The 23,545-nt window shown below is 40.8% G+C and overlaps 1 protein-coding gene across 5 annotated transcripts in view; it reads right to left on the reverse strand.

Moving 5' to 3' along the window:
* ccdc57 (coiled-coil domain containing 57) overlaps positions 1-23,545 on the reverse strand; it is a 112,575-nt gene that overhangs the window by 83,185 nt on the left and 5,845 nt on the right. For 3 of the 5 annotated variants that reach the window (XM_052033135.1, XM_052033139.1, XM_052033138.1), the window contains exons 1-3: positions 20,170-21,005; positions 3,891-4,306; positions 2,529-2,637 (exon numbers count right to left, since the gene is read on the reverse strand). In XM_052033135.1, coding sequence (XP_051889095.1) covers positions 2,529-2,637; positions 3,891-4,291 — 510 coding nt within the window. In that variant the 5' untranslated portion in view covers positions 4,292-4,306; positions 20,170-21,005. Of the gene's footprint in view, positions 1-2,528; positions 2,638-3,890; positions 4,307-20,169; positions 21,006-23,545 lie in introns of those variants that run through there. The other 2 variants (XM_052033136.1, XM_052033140.1) reach the window with 2 other exon arrangements.

Here is a 23,545-nt window from a genome sequence, read left to right on the forward strand (position 1 = left end):
CACTGAGTTCCTCCAGTAGATTGTTGCTCCAGATTCAAGCATCTGTAGTCTCTTGTGTCTCCTGAGGGATCTTGACAGGGTGGATGTGAATAGGGCGTTTGCTCTTGTGAGAGAATCTTGAACTGGGGCTACTGTTTAAATATAAATGGTCGCTCATTTAAAACAGAGGTGAAGTGAATCCTTTTCTCTGAAAGAGTCACAAGTATTTCAGAACTCTTCCTTAGACTGGTAGTGGAAGCAAAGTCTTTGAATATTTTTAAATAGATAATTCTTAAAAAGTAAGGGGTGAAGCTTACCAGGAGTAGGTAGATATGCTGAAAGATCAGCCACGATGGTGGAGCGGGCTCAAGAGGCCAAATAGCCTACTCCACCTCTTAATTCATGTTTGTTAGTATATTCATTAAAATCTATTAATTTCAGATTTAAAATTAACAACTGACCTCACATCAATAGAGATTTGCAAAAGACTTCTAAATTTCTACCAACCTCTATATGAAGAAGTGATCCTTAATTTCACCTCAGATAGGCCTTTACTTAGTTGTTAAAAAAAATTATTCCTCATCCCAAATTCCCGAGATAGCAGTCAGATCATTCATAAATACCCCCCTACCCTGGGAAAAAGACTGTGACTATCCACGCAGTCCCAGACTATCCAATCGATAACACTAAAAAGAAAGGTGCACTTCTACAGTGACTTTCACAACTTCTGGGCTTCCAAAGTACTTTGCAGCCAATGAAGCATTTTTGTATTATAGCTACTATAGTAAAACATGGTAATCAATTTATGCATGGCAAGCTCCCACAAACAGCAACGTGATAATGACCAGCAAAATGTTTTAGTAATGTTGATTGTGTAATAGGTATTAGCCAGGGTTCACGGGAGAACTCAAACTCGTGTTCAAAATACCAGCATAGGTTTTTTTTAAATGCTTTCCCAAAGCAGACATTGACTTCAGTTTAACCTCATCTGAAAAATGGCAGTTCTGACAATACATTACAGGCTGTCCTCTGGTTACGAAGCGGTTCCCTTTTTACAGAAGTCCATAAACTGGAAAATACACAAAATCAGCTGATATGGTAACCATACCTCCACAGTTTTATGAATGGCATCAAAAGCATGCAAGCTGTATGGTATGTTGGCCTTCATTAGTCGGGGTATTGAGTTCAAGAGCCGCGAGGTGATGTTGCAGCTCTATAGAACTCTGGTTAGACCACACTTGGAGTATTGTGTTCAGTTCTGGTCACCTCATTATAGGAAGGATGTGGAAGCTTTAGAGAGGGTGCAGAGGAGATTTACCAGGATGCTGCCTGGATTGGAGAGCATGTCTTATGAGGATAGCTTGAGTGAGCTATGGCTTTTCTCTTTGGAGAGGAGGAGGATGAGAGGTGACTTGATAGAGGTGTATAAGATGATAAGAGGCGTAGATCGAGTGGACAGTCAGAGACTTTTTCCCAGGGCGACAATGGCCAACACAAGGGGGCATTATTTTAAGGTGATTGGAGGAAGATACAGGGAGGATGTCAGGGGTAAGTTCTTTACACAGAGAGTGGTGGGTGCGTGGAATGCACTGCCGGCAGAGGTTGTGGGGGCAGATACATCAGGGACATTTAAGAGACTCTTAGATAGACACATGAATGATAGAGAAATGGGGGGGCTACGTGGGAGGGAAGGGTTAGCTAGATCTTACAGCAGGATAAAATGCCGGCACAACATTGTGGGCCGAAGGGCCTGTACTGTGCTGTAATGTTCTATGTTCTATTAAGACTGATAAGAAAAAACAAGTACTGAAAGTGGAGAGAGAGAGGAAAGTAGTTCTGGCGTGCATGGGAACTAAGGTACGTACGCATGTCAGACATTTGAATTTAATAATATTATGGAAGCTCATTCATGTGTACAGGTATCCATAGTTGGGTGTTCGTAACCTAGGGACAAGCTGTTACTGGGGTATCAGATTGGATTTTTATACTTAAGTGGAAAACGTACTACAAGTTTTGAACCATGAAGGAGGAGTGCCTTCAACTGAGCCTCTTACTGAATGAAAAATTGCAAGAGATCAATTACAACAGCTGGCTTTGCCACAATAATGTGGAAGGCCTTTCCAAGTAGGTGGCTGTATGTGTGATCAAGGCAGTTACTAATTACTTGCTGCAAAAGCCACCAGGGCTGCCAATAAAGTATTAAACAAGAAGTGAATATCACCACTGGCCACCAAGATTCAGCAAACCCCAAGACTGACACCAAAATCCCACATATCATGTTTTGCTAGTAATCATATTTCCATACAACATAAAAGGAGGCCATTTTGGTCCACTGAGTCTATGCTGACTCATAGAGCAATCCTATTCAACCATTGTCCACATAAACTATTGTCTCTGCATTCCCATCAACTGATCACTAACTCTACCACTCACTGACACACTAGAGACAATTTATAATGGCAAATTAACCAAGCAACCCATATATCAAAGTACAACAATTAATGTTTCAAGCCTTAAAAAGGTTTAATTGTAAATTCTAATTGCCATACCTGTTTTTGCAAAGCAAGCTGTGCCTCCACTTCTTGCACTTTGCGCTCGAGCTCCTGTTTTAGTTTCTTATACTCCTCCTGCTGACCATTAATCTTAGAGTCTTTTGAACTCCATTGGAAATAGAGAAAACACCAGTTAAGAGTTACAAATCATGTTTTTTTTAAAAATGCATAGACTAATCCTGTCAATAAAGAAGTTCTAAAAACTAACATAAAACACACTTTCAGATTATATAGTGGCACAGGTTAAAAATGACATCCAGTTCAAAATGTGAACTTTGGTTGTATTTTTAAAATCAAACTTGAATCACTAATTTATATTAGCATATATAGACAAGCAGTTAAAAGGTTTACTGAGCTAGTTGTACTGAACAGTCACTAAGTCAAATGTGACTAAGACCCCAAGTTCAATCCACAATTTCAGTTGACGAGTTTTGGCTGAGATATCATCCCAAAATTATGGAGGGAGAAACCCATTTACACTTGATTAACCTTTACACAAAGTGCTCACATGGTGCTCTGTGGACATCGAATAGGCTTAATACCTGAGTCTTGGACAAGGTCACTTAGAGCGTTCTGGAGAGCAATAAATATCCACATAACCTAATCCCAGAAAGTAATCATTATCTTCACTAATGTAAAGGAATGAAGAAAATTGATGGGAAAAAAGCTATACATAGCACTTGAAAGTACTATTTTCCTTAAACACTGCTATTCATTTCAGCATAGTGCTAGTTGAAGAGTCAGCTAAGGAGAAAAGCTTCAAAATGTTGCTTTCCATATTACATGGAGAAACACAATAATTAGACATTATTGCTGCTTTCTGTAATTCCAAAACACAGATCTCCATTACCATTTTTAAAATTACATTAGCGATTTTAAATGTCTGTCCTACAGCTTGTATTATGTTATGGAGAGGTCCATACAACTGTGAATAAATATTATTTATGTGAATAAATAAACTCATGTTGTTGATCCAACCTATCTGGTGTCAGCAAAATGATAACCAATGACATCTATTCATAATCATGTTATAATTGGTCCTTAGTATTTACCATGTGAGCTGACAGCACTCTAATGCAGTAAAAGAAAGTCTCTGTGACATTGCAATTTCAAATAGAAGGGCAGATAGAGTATTTAATTAATACAGCAGATTCATATTTCAAAGGGGAGCACATGGTGAACTATAACATTTTAATTTCAGTTTAGCTAGCAGGTGCTTTAGACAGATTTACTTAGGAACGACCCCCAGATAACACAAAATGGATTTCACACAAAATTGACTACCATACTCATGGTACCTTTCCAGTATCATCAAAAAACAAACTTTACAACTTAAGACTTTCAATCCACTGACCATACCTGCGAATTTTCTCTATTTCCAGTTGATGTGTCTTTAATTGCTGCTGGCACTGGAACTGCAATTCCTCCCGTGTCTTTGTCTCTTTTGCAACAATATTTTGCAATTTGTCAATCTGAATTTGTAGCTCACTGATCTCTGCTTGTTTACAACTTTCTGTTACCTTTAACTGAGCAAACATGGCATCATAGTGTTCCAAATCTCGGTCTCGCTCCTCCAGTACTTTTAGGTTGAACATAAAATCCTCTTTCAGTATGTTAAATTTTTCTTGTTCTTCTTTGAGTTTTGCTTGTGAATCTTGAAGTGCAGTAACCAATGATTGGATGCGTTGTGTTTGTAAGCCCTTCCATTCCTGTTCCTTCTGAGCAAGAAGTTCATCAAAACTGTCATTTTCCTGAAGCATTTTGAGCAGTTGCACCTTATAAATTTAACACAATAGGTTACTCACGTGCACTGTAATACTGACAGATGAATATTTATTATGGTTTCCACTGTATACAATGGCTAGGTCTCAAATGACAAGATTCACTGATGAAATGTTACACTGTCCTAGTTATACTTATATTTCCAGAATTTCAGAACAAATAGGCAACCAATAATGGGATTAGTTAATCACTGATTGAAATGCCAGTTTACTTAGAACTCCACAGGACACAATGGTTTGTGGAGCAGAAGGGAGCAATTGGCCACCAAGATGCGTAGGCCAAAATTATATAGTGGGAATATGAGGGAATATGTACTTCTCTCCTCAACCTTCAGGTGAACATATTTAAAAGAACTTGATTTCCAGACCCAGTGTTAGGAAGTTAGGGATTGTTGGGTAAAGCAGCTATAAACAGGAGTTATGGGGTGGCAACCATTATTACAAATCAGAACCAGTCCTCAAATTGTTCAATCATAACCCTACAAGCAGTAATCAGTTTTGAAATTACAACGACAATTGCATGAATAAACACCACTGTCTGTAAAGAGAGCAGACTACTGGTTCACTGCAGGAGGCCACAAGCGATATTGTTTGGAAAGTGACATGACCATGAGACATTCTTGTGTGCATTGACCAAAGCCGCACAGAATTATGTTAACTGGCTGACATCAAACCAGACATCTGATATCTTCAGTTGATATTTTGCACCATTGTGACAGATATCAGGGAAGGTTCCAGGCTGGTTATTTTGCCGCTTGGCACATCAAACAAGGTCATAGGCATATTTGTTCTGTCACTCGGTACTTGGGTGTTTATGTTCCCAGACAGTCAGCCCTCAAAATACTGCGATAAAAGAAGTGTATTTTGACTTCTGGGGTTTTTCGCTCAAAAGCTTTGCAACCATTCATGTGAATTACTTTGTCTCACAGGTGTTTGATGGTCTTGTCAGTTCAGATGTGTTCCCAATGTAAATATGTAATTCCACAGAACCATTTGCCTACACCCAAAATATTGAAGTACTATGCAAAATCCTTATCAAAAGCTATCTCTAAACACATTTAGCCTGTGAGTAACAGAGCCACATAGATCTGGACAGTATCTGATTTTATCTTCTTAGCATCCTTGGTTAGAGAGAGAATTTAGAAAGAGTGGTGGTGAAAACAGCCAAGCTGTCCATGAATGATTACTAACCCAGCCGAAAATATACGAGTCATGGATCTCACGGCTTTGATGACCCTCGCAGTCAAATGTTTCCACAAAAAAATGACAGTAATCTGGACAATGTGGCATAGGATGCCCCCGACGCTAAACAGTTAAAAAAGGTGTCACATTTTAAGAGAGCATGGATTAATTAGCAAAGGAAAAGATCAGCTCTTTCTGGTTACTGTCTCACATGAAGGCTTTCCTTTAATATAAATTATTTAAAGGCAAAAACCCCTTTAAGCAATCTAAACATTATATAATTTACGTAGTCTGGTAATGAAACTACTATGGTAATTTCATTATGTTCTGTTACAATTTGTACATACAAAGATAAACCTTTTTTTGTATATAGTCAGAACACTGAATATCACAAACTGAGTTTTTAAACACTCAATTTTTCCCCACACAAAACATTCTGAATTTGGTCTCACAGTAAACAGAGAATGACAAGACTTTAGTTAATAAAAGTGCAGATGATTATGTAACTCCACTGTCAATCTACTGTGAGGAACATATAGCTTTAACACAAACAATGAACATTTTACACACATAATTAATCCACTCACTGCATTTTTTCTGCAGAGGTTACCACGTTTATATTGTGAGAGGTTGTCATTTTTATTTTCTCTGCTGGTAAACTGTTTTGAGTAATTTAACTTGTTGATGTTGGACACTCACTTCCAATTCACTGCAGTATATATTGCATCAGCTAAAATAAGGGCAGTGATGCAAGCCATATTTTTCCTGACTGGCTTCCCAATAGACAGATACTATGTTAATAATGACAAGATTTTTTTTGTATGCTTTGAACATAGATAGCACAAAGGAACTTGGGCATGGTTTTTGGAAACCAATTATTTAAGCCTCAACACATCACTACCAGAGTTCCTCAGGGTGGGTTCCTAGGCTAATCTGTCTTCAGCCTTTCCTCCATCATAAGGTCAGATGGAGGGATGCTTCCTAACGTTTTCTGGCACTTTATAACACTTGCGACTTATCAGTTCAAACCTAAATGTTATCCAGATCTTGCTGCATGCAGGCATGAGCTGCTTTATTACCCAAAGGACAGACAACACAAAGCAGCTCATGCCTGCATGCAGCAAGATCTGGATAACATTTAGGTTTGAACTGATAGGTCGCAAGTGTTATAAAGTACCAGAAAATGGCTAGCTTTCAGATAATAACCACATGTAGACACTAACCACATCTGTTGATATTCAATGGCACTTCCAGCACCAGACATCTCCCACCCAGAATAGTTGGATGTCACCAATGGCATCCATTTAAAGTGTTGGCTATTGGATGTGGCGTATGGCTTTATAGCCTATTCATTTATTAATTTTGACGTGGAGGAAATGAGAGTTTGGGAAGGTGCATGAGGTGCCAATCGAGCATGGGGAGTATCATGCTCCTAACCTGTGCCTTGCAAATTTGTTTATTTTTATTTCAAAAATATACTTTATTCATTATAATATACAGAAAATACAAATTGTTACACATTTTTCTCTACGTTCATTGTACTATCAAATCAATATATTCTCCTTTGAAGAGGTGACCAAGACAATTGACGAGGGAAGGGCAGTAGACATTGTCTTTAGTAAGGCTTTTGACAAGGTCCTGCATGGTAGGCTGGCTGAGAAGGTGAATTCACATGGGATTCAAGGTGAGCTAGGCAAATAAATACAAAATTGTCTTGGTGGAAGGGTGGTAATGGAGGGTTGTTTGACATCTTGGAGGCCTGTGAACAGTGGTGTGCCATAGGGATCGGTGCTGGTCTCCTGTAGTTTGTCATATATATTAATGACTTGAATGAGAATGTAGGTGGTACAATTGGTAAGTTTGCGGATGACACCAAAATTTGCAGTGTGGTGGACAATGAAGAAGGTTGTCTGTTGTTAGAACAGGATCTAGATCAACTGGGAAAGTGGGCAAAGGAATGGCAGATGAAATTTAACTCTGATATGTGCAAAGTGATACACAGTGAATGGCAGGGCCCTGGGGAATGTTACTGAACAGAGAGACTTAGGGATACAAGTACGTAGTTCCCTAAAAGTGACGACACAGGTAGACGAGGTGGTGAAGAAGGCATATTACTTTCTTCAAATGGAGAATTGAGTACAAGAATTGAGATGTCATGTTACAGCTGAACAAGACATTGGTGAGACCACATCTGGAATATTGTGTGCAGTTCTGATCGCCATACTATGGGAAGGATATAATTAAGCTAAGAGGGTGCAGAAACGATTAACAAGGATATTGCCAGGACTGGAAGGTTGGAGTTATAAGGAGAGAATGGAGAGGCTGGGACTGTTTTCTCTGGAATGAAGGAAGCTGAGGGGTGACCATATAGAGGTTTATAAAATTATGAGGAGCATAGATAAGGTGGATGGTCAGAGTCATTTTACTTGGTGGTGGAGTCTAAAACTAGAGTCCATAGGTGTAAGGTGAGAGAGGAAAGATATAAAGGAGACCTGAGGGGCAGGTTTTTTTTAAATATAGAGGGTAGAGGATATATGGAATGAGCTGCCAGACAAAGTGGTAAAGGTGGGCCCGAATGTCTTAAATGTTGTAATTGTACAAGTTCATGGATAGGAAGGGTTGAGAGGGATATGGGCCAAATGTGGGCAAACAGAACAAGTTGAAGAAGACACCTTGGTCAGCATGAATGAATAGGGCTAAAGGGCCTGCTTCCATGCTGTATAACACTTTGACTCTTACAATGCATCAAAAAACTCATGTTTCCTCCTTAAACAATACACCCACGAAGTGCTTAAGAGGCTGGTCCTTCCCTGCAAAGCCTTTGTGGTGGCTGCACTGAGCTTCAGTGTGTCCCTCAGTGTGAATATCTGCACCCTGGAACGTACTAGTCGGCAGCATACACTCACAGACTTCTCCTTACATTGCAAGACAAACGAGTTTCAGGCAGACAAAAAGTACATCTTTCATCAAATTGATGATCTTCCAGCAGCAGCCAATGCTTGTATCAGGACTTTGCCCCTGGGATCAGACCATAGATCATAGAGAAACAAAGGACTGCAGATGCTGGAATCTAGACGAAAAACATGATAATGCTGGAGGAACTCAGCAGGCCAGGTAGCATCCGTGGAGAAAAGCAGGCGGTCAATGTTTCGGTTCAGGGCCCCTCTTCAAGACTGAAGATAGGAAAAGGGGAGTCCAATATATAGGAGGTAAAAGCAGAGCAATGATAGGTGGACAAAAGAGGGGAGGTGGGGCGGGCACAGGGTGATGATAGGTAGATGCAGGTAAGAGATAGTGATAGCCAGGTGCGGGGGAGGAGGGGAGAGCAGATCCACCTGGGGATGGGTCAAAGATGAGAGAGAGAAAAAAAGGCTGGGAAAGGGAAAGGGAAGAAGAGAAGAAACATGGTGGGGGGTGGGGGGGGGATTACCTACAATGGGAGAATTCAATATTCAATATCCATGCCGTTAGGCTGCAAGATTCCAAGACAGAAAATGAGGTGCTGTTCCTCCAGTTTGCGCTTAGAGTTCTCCTGGCAGTAGAGGAGGCCGAGGACTAACATATCAGTGATAGTGTGGGAGGGGGCTGAAGTGGCTAGCAATGGGGAGATGCAGGTTGTGGTTACGGACAGAGCGCAGGTGTTCTGCGAAACGGTCATCTAGTCTGCGTTTGGTCTCACCAATGTAGGGGAGGCCACACTTGGAGCACTGAACCCAGCACATGATATTAAGGGAGGTGCAGGTGAATCTCTGTCTCACCTGAAAGGACTGTTTGGGTCCCTGGATGGAGGTGGTGTAGGGGCAGGTGTTACACCTATGGCGGGGCAATGGAAGGGGTTCCTAGGGTGGGAGCGGGATGGGTGGGGGGGGGGGAAAAAGAGTGAATGACGGAGTCACAGAGAGAGTTGTCCCTGCGAAAGTCAGAAAGGGGTGGGGAGGGGAAGATATGCTTGGTAGTGGGGTCCCGTTGGAGATGGCAGAAGTGGCGGAGAATGATACGTTGGATACGTAGGCTGGTGGGATGAAATGTGAGGACATGGGGGACCCTATCCCTGTTGGGTCTGGGAGGGGTGGGGTGAGAGCGGAGGTGCGGGAAATGGCAGAGATACGAGTGTGAGTTCTCTCAACCACAGTCGGCGGGAAGTCCCGGTTAGAAAAGTCGTACATCTTGGATGTCCTGGAGTGGAAAGCCTCATCATGGGAGTGGAAAGCCTCATCATGGGAGCAGATGCAGCGGAGGCAGAGAAATTGAGAAAAAAGGGAAAGCATCCTTGCAACAGACAGGGTGGGAGGAGCTGTAATTTGATTATGCTGGCTGCTTCACCAAGACAGCAAGAGGTAAAGACAGAGTCCAAGGAGGGGAGGCTGGTGTCCATAATATGCTGGGCTGTGTCCACAACTCTCTGCAGTTTCTTGCGGTCCTGGGCAGAGCAGTTGCCGTACCAAGCCGTGATACATCCAGATAGGATGCTTTCTATGGTGCATCGGTCGAAGTTGGTGAGAGTCAAAGGGGACAAACCAAATTCCTTTAGCCTCCTGAGGAAGTAGAGGCGCGGTGAGCTTTCTTGGCCATGGCTTCTACGTGATTTGACCAGGACAGGCTGTTGGTGATGTTCACACCCAGGAACTTGAAGCTCTCAACCCTCTCGAACTCAGCACCATTGATGTAGACAGGTGCATGTACACCACCCCCTTTCCTGAAGTCAATGACCAGCTCTTTAGTTTTGTTGACATTGAGGGCAAGGTTGTTGTCATGACACCATTCCACTAAGCTCTCTATCTCCTTCCTGTACTCTGACTCAACGCTGTTTGAGATACGGCCTACAACGGTGGTATCATCTGCAAACTTGTAGAGCAGAATCTGGCCACACAGTCATGAGTGTATAGGGATTGGAGAGCTGAGTGAAAATTAGTGGTGAAATTTATGAAACTGTCGGGTTCCGCACAGGTACAAGAGGTGGCACCAATGCAGTCGTCAATATAGCAGAGAAAGAGTTGAGGAATGGGCCAGAGTAGGCTTGGAACAGAGATTGTTCAACGTAGACAACGAAGAGGCAGGCATAGCTGGGGCCCATGTGAGTGCCCATAGCTATGCTCTTGGTCTGTAGAAAGCGATAGGAGTCCATAGATCACGGAGTTCTGTTACGCAGGTGCTTGGGGAGAATTGCATCCTTTTCCAGATCTCCTTGGCATACACACAGTCCATAAAGAGATGGATGATTGTCTCATCTTGAGGGCAGCTTCCAACAAAGTGAAACTCAGGCTGGTCAAGAAGGATCTGAGAGGGAGGGCCCCTCTCACTGCCAGGCAAGCAAGGTCTTGCAGATTGCGTCAGAAGGCATGTCACTTGCAGCAGGATACTTAACTTCTGACCTGCTTTTGTTGCCACAGGATTTAAACAGCTGGTCTAGTTGAATTTTTGGTGATTCCTAGGAAGATGACTCTGTGATGGTTATGCCAGTGACTGTCAAGAGGAGGTAATGAGAATTTTTCTTGTTGAAGATGATCACTGATTGGCAAATTTTGAGGAGAAATATTACCTTGCACTTAACAGCCCATGCCTGAATACTGTCTTGCTATATGGAGACATGGATTGCTTTATTTTCTAAAATAATGTGAGTGGAACTGAATATTCTACAATATTTAGCAAACAACTCCACTCTGACCTTATGATAGAAAGGTCACTGGTGAAACATCTGCAAGTGATTAGATGTAGGAAATCACCCTGAAGAACTCCCACAGTAACATCCTTGGACTAATAATGCCCTTGGACTGCAATGATTGACTTCCCACATCTGTAGGGTGGCACAACATTAATGCTGCCCGAGGGATCCAAGTTTGATAATAACCTCCGATGCTGTCTGTGTGGAGATAGCACATTCTCAAAGTGGGTTTCTGCCAGGTACACCTGTTTCCTCCCCCATCCCAAAGACCCACTGGTAGATTAGTTGGCTACTTTAATTACCCCTCAGTGTAGGCAAATGGCAAAAAGAATGTACAGGAGTTGATGGGTACGTGAGTGAGAACAAGTTGCCATCTTATTTTTGATTATTGTGTTTGCATCAGCACTAAAACTTATTCAGATTTTATAACAGATGGCATTGACACGGTTTATGACATTTGTTTGAGTGATCTCCAGAAGGACTTTTGAAGGTGCAACAGTCAGATTTTCCAATCTATTCAGGACACTCTTTAAAATATACTTCTTTCTGCACTTCATGTGACAAGAATACAGCTGATAATCTATACATGGTTATGCTGCCATGAACAGGGTTTCTAAATATATACCACAAAGCTTTAGAACCACTAGAGATTTGTAAGAAGATCGCCAATGAAAGCTCATCAAACTCCCCCAGTTATGTAGCACTGTATCATGGTTGTGTAAGTGGTGGCAGCAGGTTAAACAGGCAACTCCAATGCACAGAGCTTGAAAATGTCCACCAGACTCTGATCAAAAGTAAAAGGATAATTTTCCACTCAGACCTGCTGGAGCCATCATCTCTTATGTAAAATGAATGATAAATTAACAGTCTCTGAATAAATAAAACTTCTGTTTCAATGACTACATCAAGAAAGCAAATTTCATTTTATTTTGTTGGATTACAAGATATTGGTACTACCTTCTACCAACTGTAGAAAGAATGGTGATAACACCTGTGCAGTTTTAAAATGGATCATATACTATTCCAAGTAAAGCAAAATGTACAATTTTCTAAGTACTTCATACACACCCAATAGAACACTAGTTACCTTTCAGGTAGAGCAAAGCAATCAATGTCATATTTCAATGGTTGTTTAGTTATCTTCAACTGTCTCTGAATGGCTGAGTCAGGTGGGTACCAGCAGTTCTGTGACAAACTGGTATCCAGTTTCCAAAGTACTTCCAAGCAGGACCCTAGTTCCCAGTGTACTCTCAGCTAAGTTCACTGTTTCAGGGGGTGGGGTGTGGAGCGGAGGGGGTGTGGGGCATAGAGTGAGGAGCAATTGAAGAATGGCCTTGCAAAAGGCAGTCTCATTCTTGGAGAGAGCAAGCAACTGGCAGCTGGGACAGTTCATGGTTGGGGGAGGGTGGAGCTGGAAAGTGGGCAGAGGGGAAGGGAAAGGAATGGGGCTAAGGGGGAAGAAGGTGAGTGACGGTGAGTTGATACAGAGGGAGACCCAGGGAGACAGTTTAGGCAGGGAGACTAGGGGAGCAGGGACTGGGGAGGAGAGGGTCTCAGGGAAAAGAATATGGGCAAAATTATACGTCCATGTCTGTATCCATGTGTATGCTTCCTTGTGTGTCTGTGTGTGTGATTGTACAACAGTCTTGGACCTCCTTGCCTTTGCATCAAGACTATCAAGACAATGTAATAGATGGCTGCACAACAGCCACCCTACTTTAGAAGAACTCAACAGAGGCATCTTCCCAAGGGACTGGCTAAGAAGAAGGAGCTACACAACTAAGTAATTAGCAAAACAATTAATCTGTGCAACACCAGCAGGAGATCTGATGACACAGAAACAGACACTTTTATGCTGGAGAGAATGATAAAGCTTCTATTAATAAAACTAAATAACACCCTTAACATTCAAAGCAATATTGACTCTGGTGGAACACAAGCTTCAGAGAGCAGCTTTGATATAATCCAACATTATAAATGTTTTTTGATAAGCATTTAAGTGTGCTGATATGTATTCTCAACCATTTCCATAAGATAAATGCAAAACCAACTTTTCCAATGAGGGGATATGATGTTTCTTCCCACATCTACAAGAAGAATCAGTAAAAGTTTTGCAGTGGAACATCAAAACCAAAGACATCACAAATAACAAAAAAATGCAGCCATATATCCTTCCAGTCTTAACTATAAATGAAATTGACTGCTGAGTGTCAGACATTATTTGAAGACGTCCACAAGTCTGACATACAAATCATATGAATCTCCACCAACCAATAAAACATTGCTGCCTACAAATTCAATTGCAAAACATCGTTCCCACCCCCTCTCCAACCACCCCCCCCCCAACGTTATGTAATTGAAATTCATTTCCCCCACCCCCAATGAGAAATTTGGTAATGATCATTTCCAAGTTGTTTTATGTCACTTCAGAATTCCACTGGGATCAAGTCACCCCTCCTGATGTGATTTCTGTGTCAGGACACATGGGATAGCATCACTCCCTCTACAATGCTCCTTTTGGCGCTTCGAAGGGAAACTTCTCTACTATGTTCTTCTGGGAAGGACCAAGATTGAGCACATTCAGGCCAACATGTTCTTCCTAATGCAATGTCCGCCAGGGTATGAATGTTAGATAACCCCACACTGCAATAACCCTGCTTCCCCAAATCCTACTCCTGACCTCCCAAACACTTAAGTCCCTGGCCTCAATTTGCTGCTCCCCAACTACAACTCTAATTTTGCCAGACTCTGATTTCCCACATGGATTCCACCAGTACTGATCACACCTACCCTTCCAATATCACAAAAGACACAGGCCAATTGGGCTTGTACTACTAGTCTTCACCAAACTCAGAAAAGAGTGCCACTTGGCACATTTTTGGTGCCTAACCCATCAGGATGGACTATCATTTCCAGGCATATGTATTGAAGTAAAAATTTTGAAAATTGGCACAGAAAGACAAAAAGTTAAAACCAGTACACTCTGCTCAATCATTAAACACTTTTCTGGTTCTTAAAGCACCTGCAAAAACTTTAAAGCTATAGAGGGACCTGCAGTATGCAATCTAGCCCTGGAAGAAACAAAGCATTAGACTAAGAAACAATGCAATTATTTAATCTATACTTGTGCTGGGTTTATAATTTATCCAAAGTGTTTCAGTTACTACACATAAGTGATTACATTTTTTAATTGTTATTACTTTGAATTTGAGACTCCCTTCAGAATTCACTAACACTGCAGTACGTTAGTAATCATTATGTAAGAATCGTTACACACTGATGAAATACAAGAAGATTGAAAAATGAACTAATAGTGCGCACCCTCAAATAAGTAACAAAACAGAAAGTTACAGATTCAGTGGTTATTTATCAGAAATAAACTCCAGCATAATCTGGACAACAATAATTATATTGTAAACAGTGATCAACCTGCTTTAAAAAGGGAAGATCCTGACCAATCGACATTATTGATATACTTCAGGAAGTGGCAACTCAAACAAACAATAGTTACCCTACAATGTCATATGGTTAGACCTTCCATTAGGCAAGTCCAATATTACAGAGATCCAAGATAAAGCTGAGAAAAGAAACTCACTGATCAATAGAAAGCAGCTGGTACATCTTTGTGGAGCCTTCAGGTAGAATAGCTGTACAATGTAGGACGCCTCAAAACTAATTGCCAGGATCACCTTGCTAAAAGCAAGTAACATCAACTAAAAGTCCCACATGGTAGGCTGGTCCTGAAGGTCAGGCACATAGGATCCAAGGCAAGCTGGCTAATTGGGTCCAAAACTGGCTTGGTGATAGGAGGCAAAGGGCAGTGGTGGCAGGATGTTTTGTTCCTGATTGGAAGCGTGTGACTAGTGTTATACTGCAGGGATTGGTGCTGGAACCTTTGCTGTTTGTGATATATATTAACAACTTGGATGTGAATGTAGGAAATACGATAAGCAAGTTTGCAGATGATGCAAATATTAGTGATGTGGATAATGAGATAAATTCAGCAGGATATAGATCAGATGGAAAGTTGGGCAGGGCATTAGCAGATGGAATTTAATCCTGATAAATGCAAGGTGATGCATTTTGGGAAGTCAAATAGGAGTAGTGCACATACAGAAAATGGCAAGGCACTATGGAATGTTGATGAACAGAGAGATCTAGTGATCCAAATCCATAGTTCCCTGAAAGTGGCAACACAGATCAATAGGGTGATGAAGGCGGCCTACAGCATGCTTGCCTTCATAGGTCAGGGCATAGAATGAGAATTGGGGCCCGTCATGTTGCAATTGTACAAAACACTGGTTAGGCCACACTTGGAGCAATGTGTGCAGATCCAGTCGCCACACTACAGGAAGGATGTGATGGCACTAGAGAAAATGCAGAGGAGATCCACCAGGATACTGCCTGGATTGGAGGTTATGGGGAGAGATTGGATTGACTGGGCTTGTTTTCCCTGGAGCGGAGGAGGCTGAGGAGTAACTTGATGTAGGTATATAAGATTATGGGAGATAGGACAGATAGTCAAAAATCTTTCTTTTCCACATTGTAGGGGTATCAAAAAAAGGTGGCAGAGGTTTAAGATGAGAGGAAGAAGCTTTAAAGGGAATCTGAGGGGTAAGTTTTCTTTAAACAGAGAGCGATTGATAAATGGAACATGTTGCCAAATGAGATGGTGGAATTAGATACATTTACTGTTTAAGAGGCACTTAGACAGATACTTAAATAGACAAGGCATAGAAGGATACAGTCCTAATGTGGGCAAATGGGATTAGTGTAGATGAGCAAAAAAATTGACACAGACACGCTGGGCTGAAGGACCCGTTTCTGTGCTGTATGACTCTATAAAATCAAGTTGGCCAATTTACAAATGTTATCAAATTGAAACGAGTAGGAGAACGAAAGAAATCAGCCTTGCTTATCGGCAGCACTCTGTACTCAGGATCAGAAGCTTCTGAGTTTAAGTTCCACTCCAAAGACTTGGCACTTCAGTCGAGTGGGGGAAGTGCCCTGCGCAATTGGAGGCTCCAAGTTTCACAAGACATGCGTCAACACAAAAATATTCAATCGTGCTTTATCAAGTGCCAGGAGGTTCTCCAAGAAATCCTTATCAATATTTATCCCTCAACAGTGTCATGAAAAGAAGATTCTGTGAGAGCTCATGCACAATTATCTTCTTTATTCCCCCACATTATAACAGTGATTGCACTTCAAAAGAACTTGAAGTCTGTGAAATGCTTCGGGACATCGTCAGTTTATGAAAGAAGTTCCATAATTACAAATTCTCTCTTTAGTTTTATAGAATGTTAAATAAATTACAATGCAACAGGAAATTAAATGTAAAGAACCATAATGCAAAGAACTATATACATAAAAGGAATCTAAGTAACATACTGATGTACTCCCAAAATCATGCTGAAATAACTAAGGATGAAGCTGCCAGAATCCAAGATGTCAACATATTCTGCAAGTGTAAAGAAGCAACTAACAAAGCTGAACTACACAGCCTAGAGAGTAAAATACAAGTCAGAAGGCATAATCAAACTGTTAAATATGCTCTAATCCAACCACATCTAATTTTCTCATATGGTTTAGCCCAAGAACATACCAAAGGACCCCATTTATTCAGAGCTGGATATTATGTCCTTATAGCTATTTCTCCAATCTTTTTGAAAACAGGCATTTAGCGATAAATGCTGTAAATCAGTTTCATATCAGGCAATATATAAACACATATATGATACAGGAAATTAAATTAACACAACCCCTCACACTTCTAAAAACAGGAAAGGGAAAATAAGTCAAATGAATTAATCATTTTATGGTAAGACATGATTTCTGGCATTACTATCTTTCAGGATAGTTTAAATCAAAAATGAGTTATTTGAGTTCCCAGCTCCCTGACCCAGGCCGAAGGCCATGTTCCACAATATATTGTTCAAACCTTCACAATCTACTCACCTTTTAAGATACTAATTTTCTCTCCCTAGTGATTAAACAGTAGGCTTGTGAATGAAACCAGTTACCTCTCCTTCACCATTTGGATGACTAATTTTGAAAGAACTTGTCCTGCTGTTCTTTAGATGTATGGGTGGTCAGGGTCATAACAATAGACTCTTTCGTGGCAGCTGCAAGTTCCACAAAGTAATTCAGCTGGCTTCAACAGATAAAATCTGTTCTTACAGCAAAAAAACTATAATGCAAATTCACTTTGTTTCCAAGCACAACCTTAAAAAAACACAACCAATAAAGAACTTAATCTCAAACATCCCAACCTGGACCATGTACTGAATGTTTATCCAGATATGTGTGAAGTAAGAGAAACCTAAAGGCCTCCTTCATTCTTTAGCATTTATAAGCTTCTCTTGTGTATAGAGTAAACTAACCTTACTACACCCAAAAAAAAACCATAAAGTCAATTCACATAAATATATCAATATAATAGTGGCAACATTTAACCCAAAGGCAAAAACAGTTTAAGCTGTCAACACAGCATCAATAGGCCAGTAAAATAACAGTAACTTTAATACATACACCATTATTAATGACAAAATTGTTCAGCAATTTGTGGCAAGGAAGAAATGCCTGATGATTTTAATGATAAGGTTTAAGTTAAAACAATGCCAAGCAACCATTTTTCATTTCTCTGACAGTAAAATTTGTCACTAGCATCCAAGTTGTGTCTTTCCCGATAAGGGAAGGGGAATAAATGGCCTCAAGTTGGATGTACTATGAGCATGTAAAAAAACAAATTCCTAACAACATTTTAATAACATTAAGGCAGATCCTGGATTCTGGAGCAAAAAACAAATTGCCAGAGGAACTCAGCAAGTCAAGCAGTATCTGTGGAGGCAAAGTCATAGTCGGCATTTCTGATTGAGACCCTGCATCAAGACTGAGAGTGTAAAGGGGAGATAGCAAGTATAAAGAGGTGAGGAGGAGGGGTGAGACAGGAGCTGGTGAGCAATAGGTGGATCCAGGTAAGGAGGAATTGATAGGCAGATGGAGCCAGGTGGGGGAGGGAAGGATAGAGATAGCAATGGAGGCTGGGAGGTGATAAGTGGAGACTATAAAGGGCTATAGATTATGAAATCTGATAAGAAAGGAAAGTGAAGAGTGGGACCAGATATGGAGGGATGGTGGGCATCCATCCTACAAGTAATCTTACTGTACTTTGGCTCTTTTCTGATAAGACCCAATTTCAATTGTCTATCCTATCTCCAACCGTCATGGAACCAGAATGTTGCTGTCTTCTTCCATTTATTGTTCTACTCATTACACTCCGATTGTTACATTAAGGGCTGTGTCCATTCAAATAGACTAATTTTGAAGTCAACAGGTAAGAAAATCTTTCATTTCAGCAAATGAATGCAAACTTTTAAAGTAACATTCTAACTAATTTATCATTAATTTATTAAAAGCTGCCTAAATGATATATATAATACAGGTTTCACTTGGTCCCAACGAGCTTTTACTTGCATCAAAAGTTCTTTATGCCCAACCACCAGGCTGTTTTCTCTATTAATCTTTAGTTCTGTATCTCTTTATTTTCACTTCTTAGGTCTAATTTTCCTTCCCAGGATATAGTCTACCACTCCACAAATTCTATTAATATTCCTCTCTCCCCTTTTTTAAGGTGTTGATTCAACACTAAAATACAGTTCTACAGGCCTCTGAAAGACTCTTATTCCTGGGTGACCTTTAAATTTGAAAGCTGGCAGTCAATTTTGCCACATAGATATGCTTAATGTTATCTTCTCTCAAAACTGTTCAAAAAAATTGCAGTTATCTGTACAAATGTTGATTAATTTTTTTTGTCCTCAATCACTTATGTCAATTATAATGCTCTTATAAAAGTAGCATTAGATCATACCTGGGAGCTTCCTGCTACGAATGCCTTGCCCACTCAGATATCAAGTAAGATGGTTTATCTATATACTTATATCAATTTTATTGTGTCCTTCATCAGCTTCCCTTCTCAGCTAGTATGTAATTTTATGAACAAATTTAAAATCATAATTTTTTATCTAACTGGCCCACAGTTACACCAGCTATCCGCTTGCAGCAACTATGAATTTATCCAGGCTGTAGAAACATTATGAAAATGACATAATTCAAATCAAATTTAGAGATGAATGCAGACCTTTACACAGTAACTAACAGATGAGATAAAATCTGCTGGAGGAACTCAGCAGATCAAGAAACATCTATGGGAGGAGTCATCAACATTTTAGGTCAAAACCCTGCATCAGTCTTACATGCAGGGTTTCAACCTGAAACATCAACAATTCCTTTCTTCCCACAGATGCAGCCTGACCTGCTGAGTTCCCCCAGTAGATTGTTTGTTGCTCCAGATTCCAGCATCTACAGTATCTTGTGTCTTCACTAACTGGTGGGATATCTGATCTCAAGTCACTTTATCCTGATCCACTTGCTCAAGCGGTCAAGATGCAAATTAGCACACACAATGGTCACACCCAATATTGTCAGTTTGTATTCCATAGGAGTAAACAAAGACCACGAGCATAACTTACCTTCCCCTTTACAGAACAACTATCTTGGACATATTGCTTAATGGAATCTTGGGAAAGAAAATGATTGTTAGGGACACTGCTTCTTTTCAAATGTTAAGCAAGACACCGTATACCATCTTAGGTAAAAAAAAATCCCAAAGCACAGCTGCAAGGGCAGGCAGGGGAGTTATCATCAGTGCCCAGACCAATACTTTGCCCTCAAATTAACTGTGTTAAAATGTATGACCTGTGCACAATGGCGTTGATCTTGCTACATGAGAATATGGCTGTTCCGTGTGGCCCCAAACTACAACGCTCCAGCAAAGTACTTCATTGGCCTTAAGATGCTTCGGGACGTCTTGAAAGAGATGTGAAATGTGCTGCACGAACGGACATGAACGGCACCAGTTTTGGGGCCAGGAAGAGTTGCACCAACTCCCGCCCAAACACCACCGACTCAATTGGACCTTTGCAAACACCGCAGTGCAAAATTTCGAACTCACCTTTCACTGCCGTGCCGTTGGAACCCCTCTACCTCTGTGCTCGTAAATTAGTTTGAAGCCCGTTTAAACAGGCCGCCGCGGCCTGCTGTTGCCATGGCCACGTTGTAGGATCGCGGTCAATCCTTCCTCAAGGGCATCGGGCCCGATCCGCCCGGAGGCCGTGGCGGTGAAGTGCAGTTCCAGGTTATTGCACATCATCACTGTTTGTGCCTCCGGTAATATTTCATTTTATTTGTCTCAGTTTAAAAAAAAGAGATATAATGTTTGGGAATCGGAGCAGAGATGGAATTAAATAGTCTTGAGAGGATCAGGGTGCCATTTCCTGCTCTTAGTGCTGATTTTTATTCATTGTAGTAGTTTGGTTTTCCCTCATTTAAAAAATGCTTTTTTTGTTGTTGTGCTTGATCACCAGAAGCTGGAGAAGCATTTAAGATTGGGGAGACGGTGATTGGGTGCTGGATCTTTACAAATATCATGTCAACAATAACCTGCTTGTACTGGATGGGATGAGGAGTGAAATCCCAGTTCTCTCCCCTCTCTCCCTGCCTCTTTCCCTACTGCTCCGCCCATTTATAATGAACTACAAATAGCTGCTGATTTTCACGAATTCAGGGCGTGACACCCATTTCTCTGTAAAATTAAAATGGTGGATGATCTCAGAATTCAAATGAAACAGGAAGGTCGGCTGAGGGAAAGACAGTTGCATAGCCCAGCTTCCCAATAATCAACCCGAACATCTAGCCCGGAAAACTTGGTGAAGAATGCGTGAACCACAAACATTTGCATTCGCAAGTCCTTTTTGTAGAACTAGGACTTGTCTGTGTGGGGAAAATAGGTTAATATTACCCCTACAACGCTAAAGCTAAGTCTGTCAGGAATCCTCTGGACGTTCATTCAAAATCCATGTTAATCATCTAACATTTAAGGTCAGACATAAAACAGGAGATCCGGGGGCAGAGACACTCAAAACGCTCTGATTAAAATGGAAAGCATTCTGTTTAATGTATGGGTTTCGTTTTATTTCTCGCGTACGGGAATAAAAGATACTGAAATGAACGGGCGTCATTTTAACTAGTCTTTAACTTGTCTAGGCATTTTTTTAAGTGAGAAGGGAAATGAGTGAATTGACGTAAGCTTTGGATGAGACACAGACTATTGGTTTATATATACTATGACCGAAAATGCGGTGTCATCTACATCCGTGGGATATCTCATTCTTTCCAGTTTTATGGATCTCCGCAACCCAATTGTAATCGTAGTTTCACAAATAAGAGAGGCGGAAATGAAGCAAAAATGGATCGGTAAGCATGTGATTAAGGGGATTAATTTACATTCCAGGAACAGATGGGGTAATATGAGCTAAAAAGATTGAATAAAGACGAGAAAAACGAAACTCAAATACAAATAAACGCAGAAGAAGTTGTAGAAAGGAGAATGACATTTTAGTAAGAAACAATTGCTCTGGATGAGAGAACAGAATGATTGCATTTAATATTTGCAAACCATGGAACCAACAAAAGGCCATCATCATCCACAGAATTCCTTGATTACAATCTTCTATTAAAATTGCTTAACGTGATTACAATTCTCTGCCTTAAACATAATACATCATCGTATACAGACAGAAAGAAAGAACTTACATAAATGTATATTTGCAGTAACAGGCACATTTTAGAGATTGATAATATAGATTGTGTAACAAAAGATAAATGGATAATATGTGTTGGCCTTTGAGTTTGGAGTTTATTGATGCCCTCTTTCTCATCATGTCAATATAGAGAGTATGGCAGCCAATTTGTACATAACTCCCCTGCTCTACAAAATAATACCAAAGGATCTTTTATATCCTACTGCCCATATGAGAACGGAAGAAGCTTTGGCTTAAGGCCCACTTTAAATGCATTTTTATGGAAATTGTGGACTCCACAAGCAAATTTTTCATTGTACCTGTGCCTCACTGTACTTGTGCATATGACAATAAACTCGACTTGACTTGAAGTTGAACCTCTATCATGACTATTGATGTGTCCCATGATTACCATGTGTGCTGTACCATCCCATCATTTCCTGGCCATTACTGAAGAATGATAGCTGAGGAAATACAGCAGCAGCTTCTCAACAGGATCCACCACCATTAATACCAGGTAGAAAAAGATAAGAAGAAAAACTGTTCATGCAATTTATGTTGTTTCCTCCCCATCCTCCTGTGAAGCACGTATGCCCTACTGACTTAAAAATCCAGGGAGAGCTAACTAACTGGATACAGAATTGACGATGGCAGGAAGCAGAGGGTGATGGTGGAAGGTTGTTTTTTGGTCTGGAGACCCATGACAAGTGGTGTTGCCCAGGGGTCAGTGCTAGGCCCATTGCTATTTGTCATCTATATCAATGATTTGGCTGAGAATATACAAGGCATGGTAAGTAAGTTTGCAGATGACACTAAAATAGATGGTGTCGTTGACAGTGAAGATGGTTATCAGGATTCACAGAGGGATCTTGATCAGCTGGGTAAGTGGCAAATGGAGTTTAATAAGAATAAGTGCGAGGTGTTGCATTTTGGGAAGACAAATGAGGGTAGGACTGTCACATTGAATGGTGGGCCCTGAGGAGTGTTGTAGAACAGAGGGACCTAGGAGTACAAGTATCAGTTGGGCCATTGAGTGTAGAAACTGGGATGTTATGTTGGAGTTGTACAAGATGTTGATGGGGCCACATTTGGAGTATTGTGTTCAGTTTTGGCCACACTGCTGTAGGAAAGATGCCATTAAGCTGGAAAGAGTGCAGAAATTTACGAGGATGTTGCTGGGACTCGAGGGACTGAGTTATGGAGAGAGGTTGAGCAGGTTGGGACTTTTTTCATTGGAGTTTAGGAGAATGAGGGGTGATCTTTAGAGGTGCATAAATTCATGAAGGGCATGGGTAACGTGAAAACACTTTTTCCCAGGGTTGGGAAATCAACAACTGGAGGGCATAGGGTCAAGGTGAGAGCAGAGAGATTTAATAGGAACCCGAGGGGCAACTTTTTCACCCAGAGAGTGGTCAGTATATGGAATGAGCTGCCAGAGGAAGTAGTTGAGGCACCTACATTAACAACATTTAAAAGGTACTTGGACAGGTACATGGATAGGAAGAATGTAGAGGGATATGCGATAATGTGGGAAAATGGGACTAGCTTAAATGGGAATTTTGGTTGGCATGGACATGGACCAGTTGGGCCGAAGGGCCTGTTTCCATGCTCTATGACTTGATGACTTTTGCAAACTAGTCCCATTCATAACAAGTCAATATTAACTTAATTTTGTCTGGCTTGTCTGCAGTTCAACTGTAATTTTCTGAAAGGCGTACTGCAGTTTAGTTGGGGCTTTACTTTTCATCT

The sequence above is a fragment of the Pristis pectinata genome, chromosome 18 (assembly GCF_009764475.1).
Source record: "Pristis pectinata isolate sPriPec2 chromosome 18, sPriPec2.1.pri, whole genome shotgun sequence".
NCBI classification, from domain to species: Eukaryota; Metazoa; Chordata; class Chondrichthyes; order Rhinopristiformes; family Pristidae; genus Pristis; species Pristis pectinata.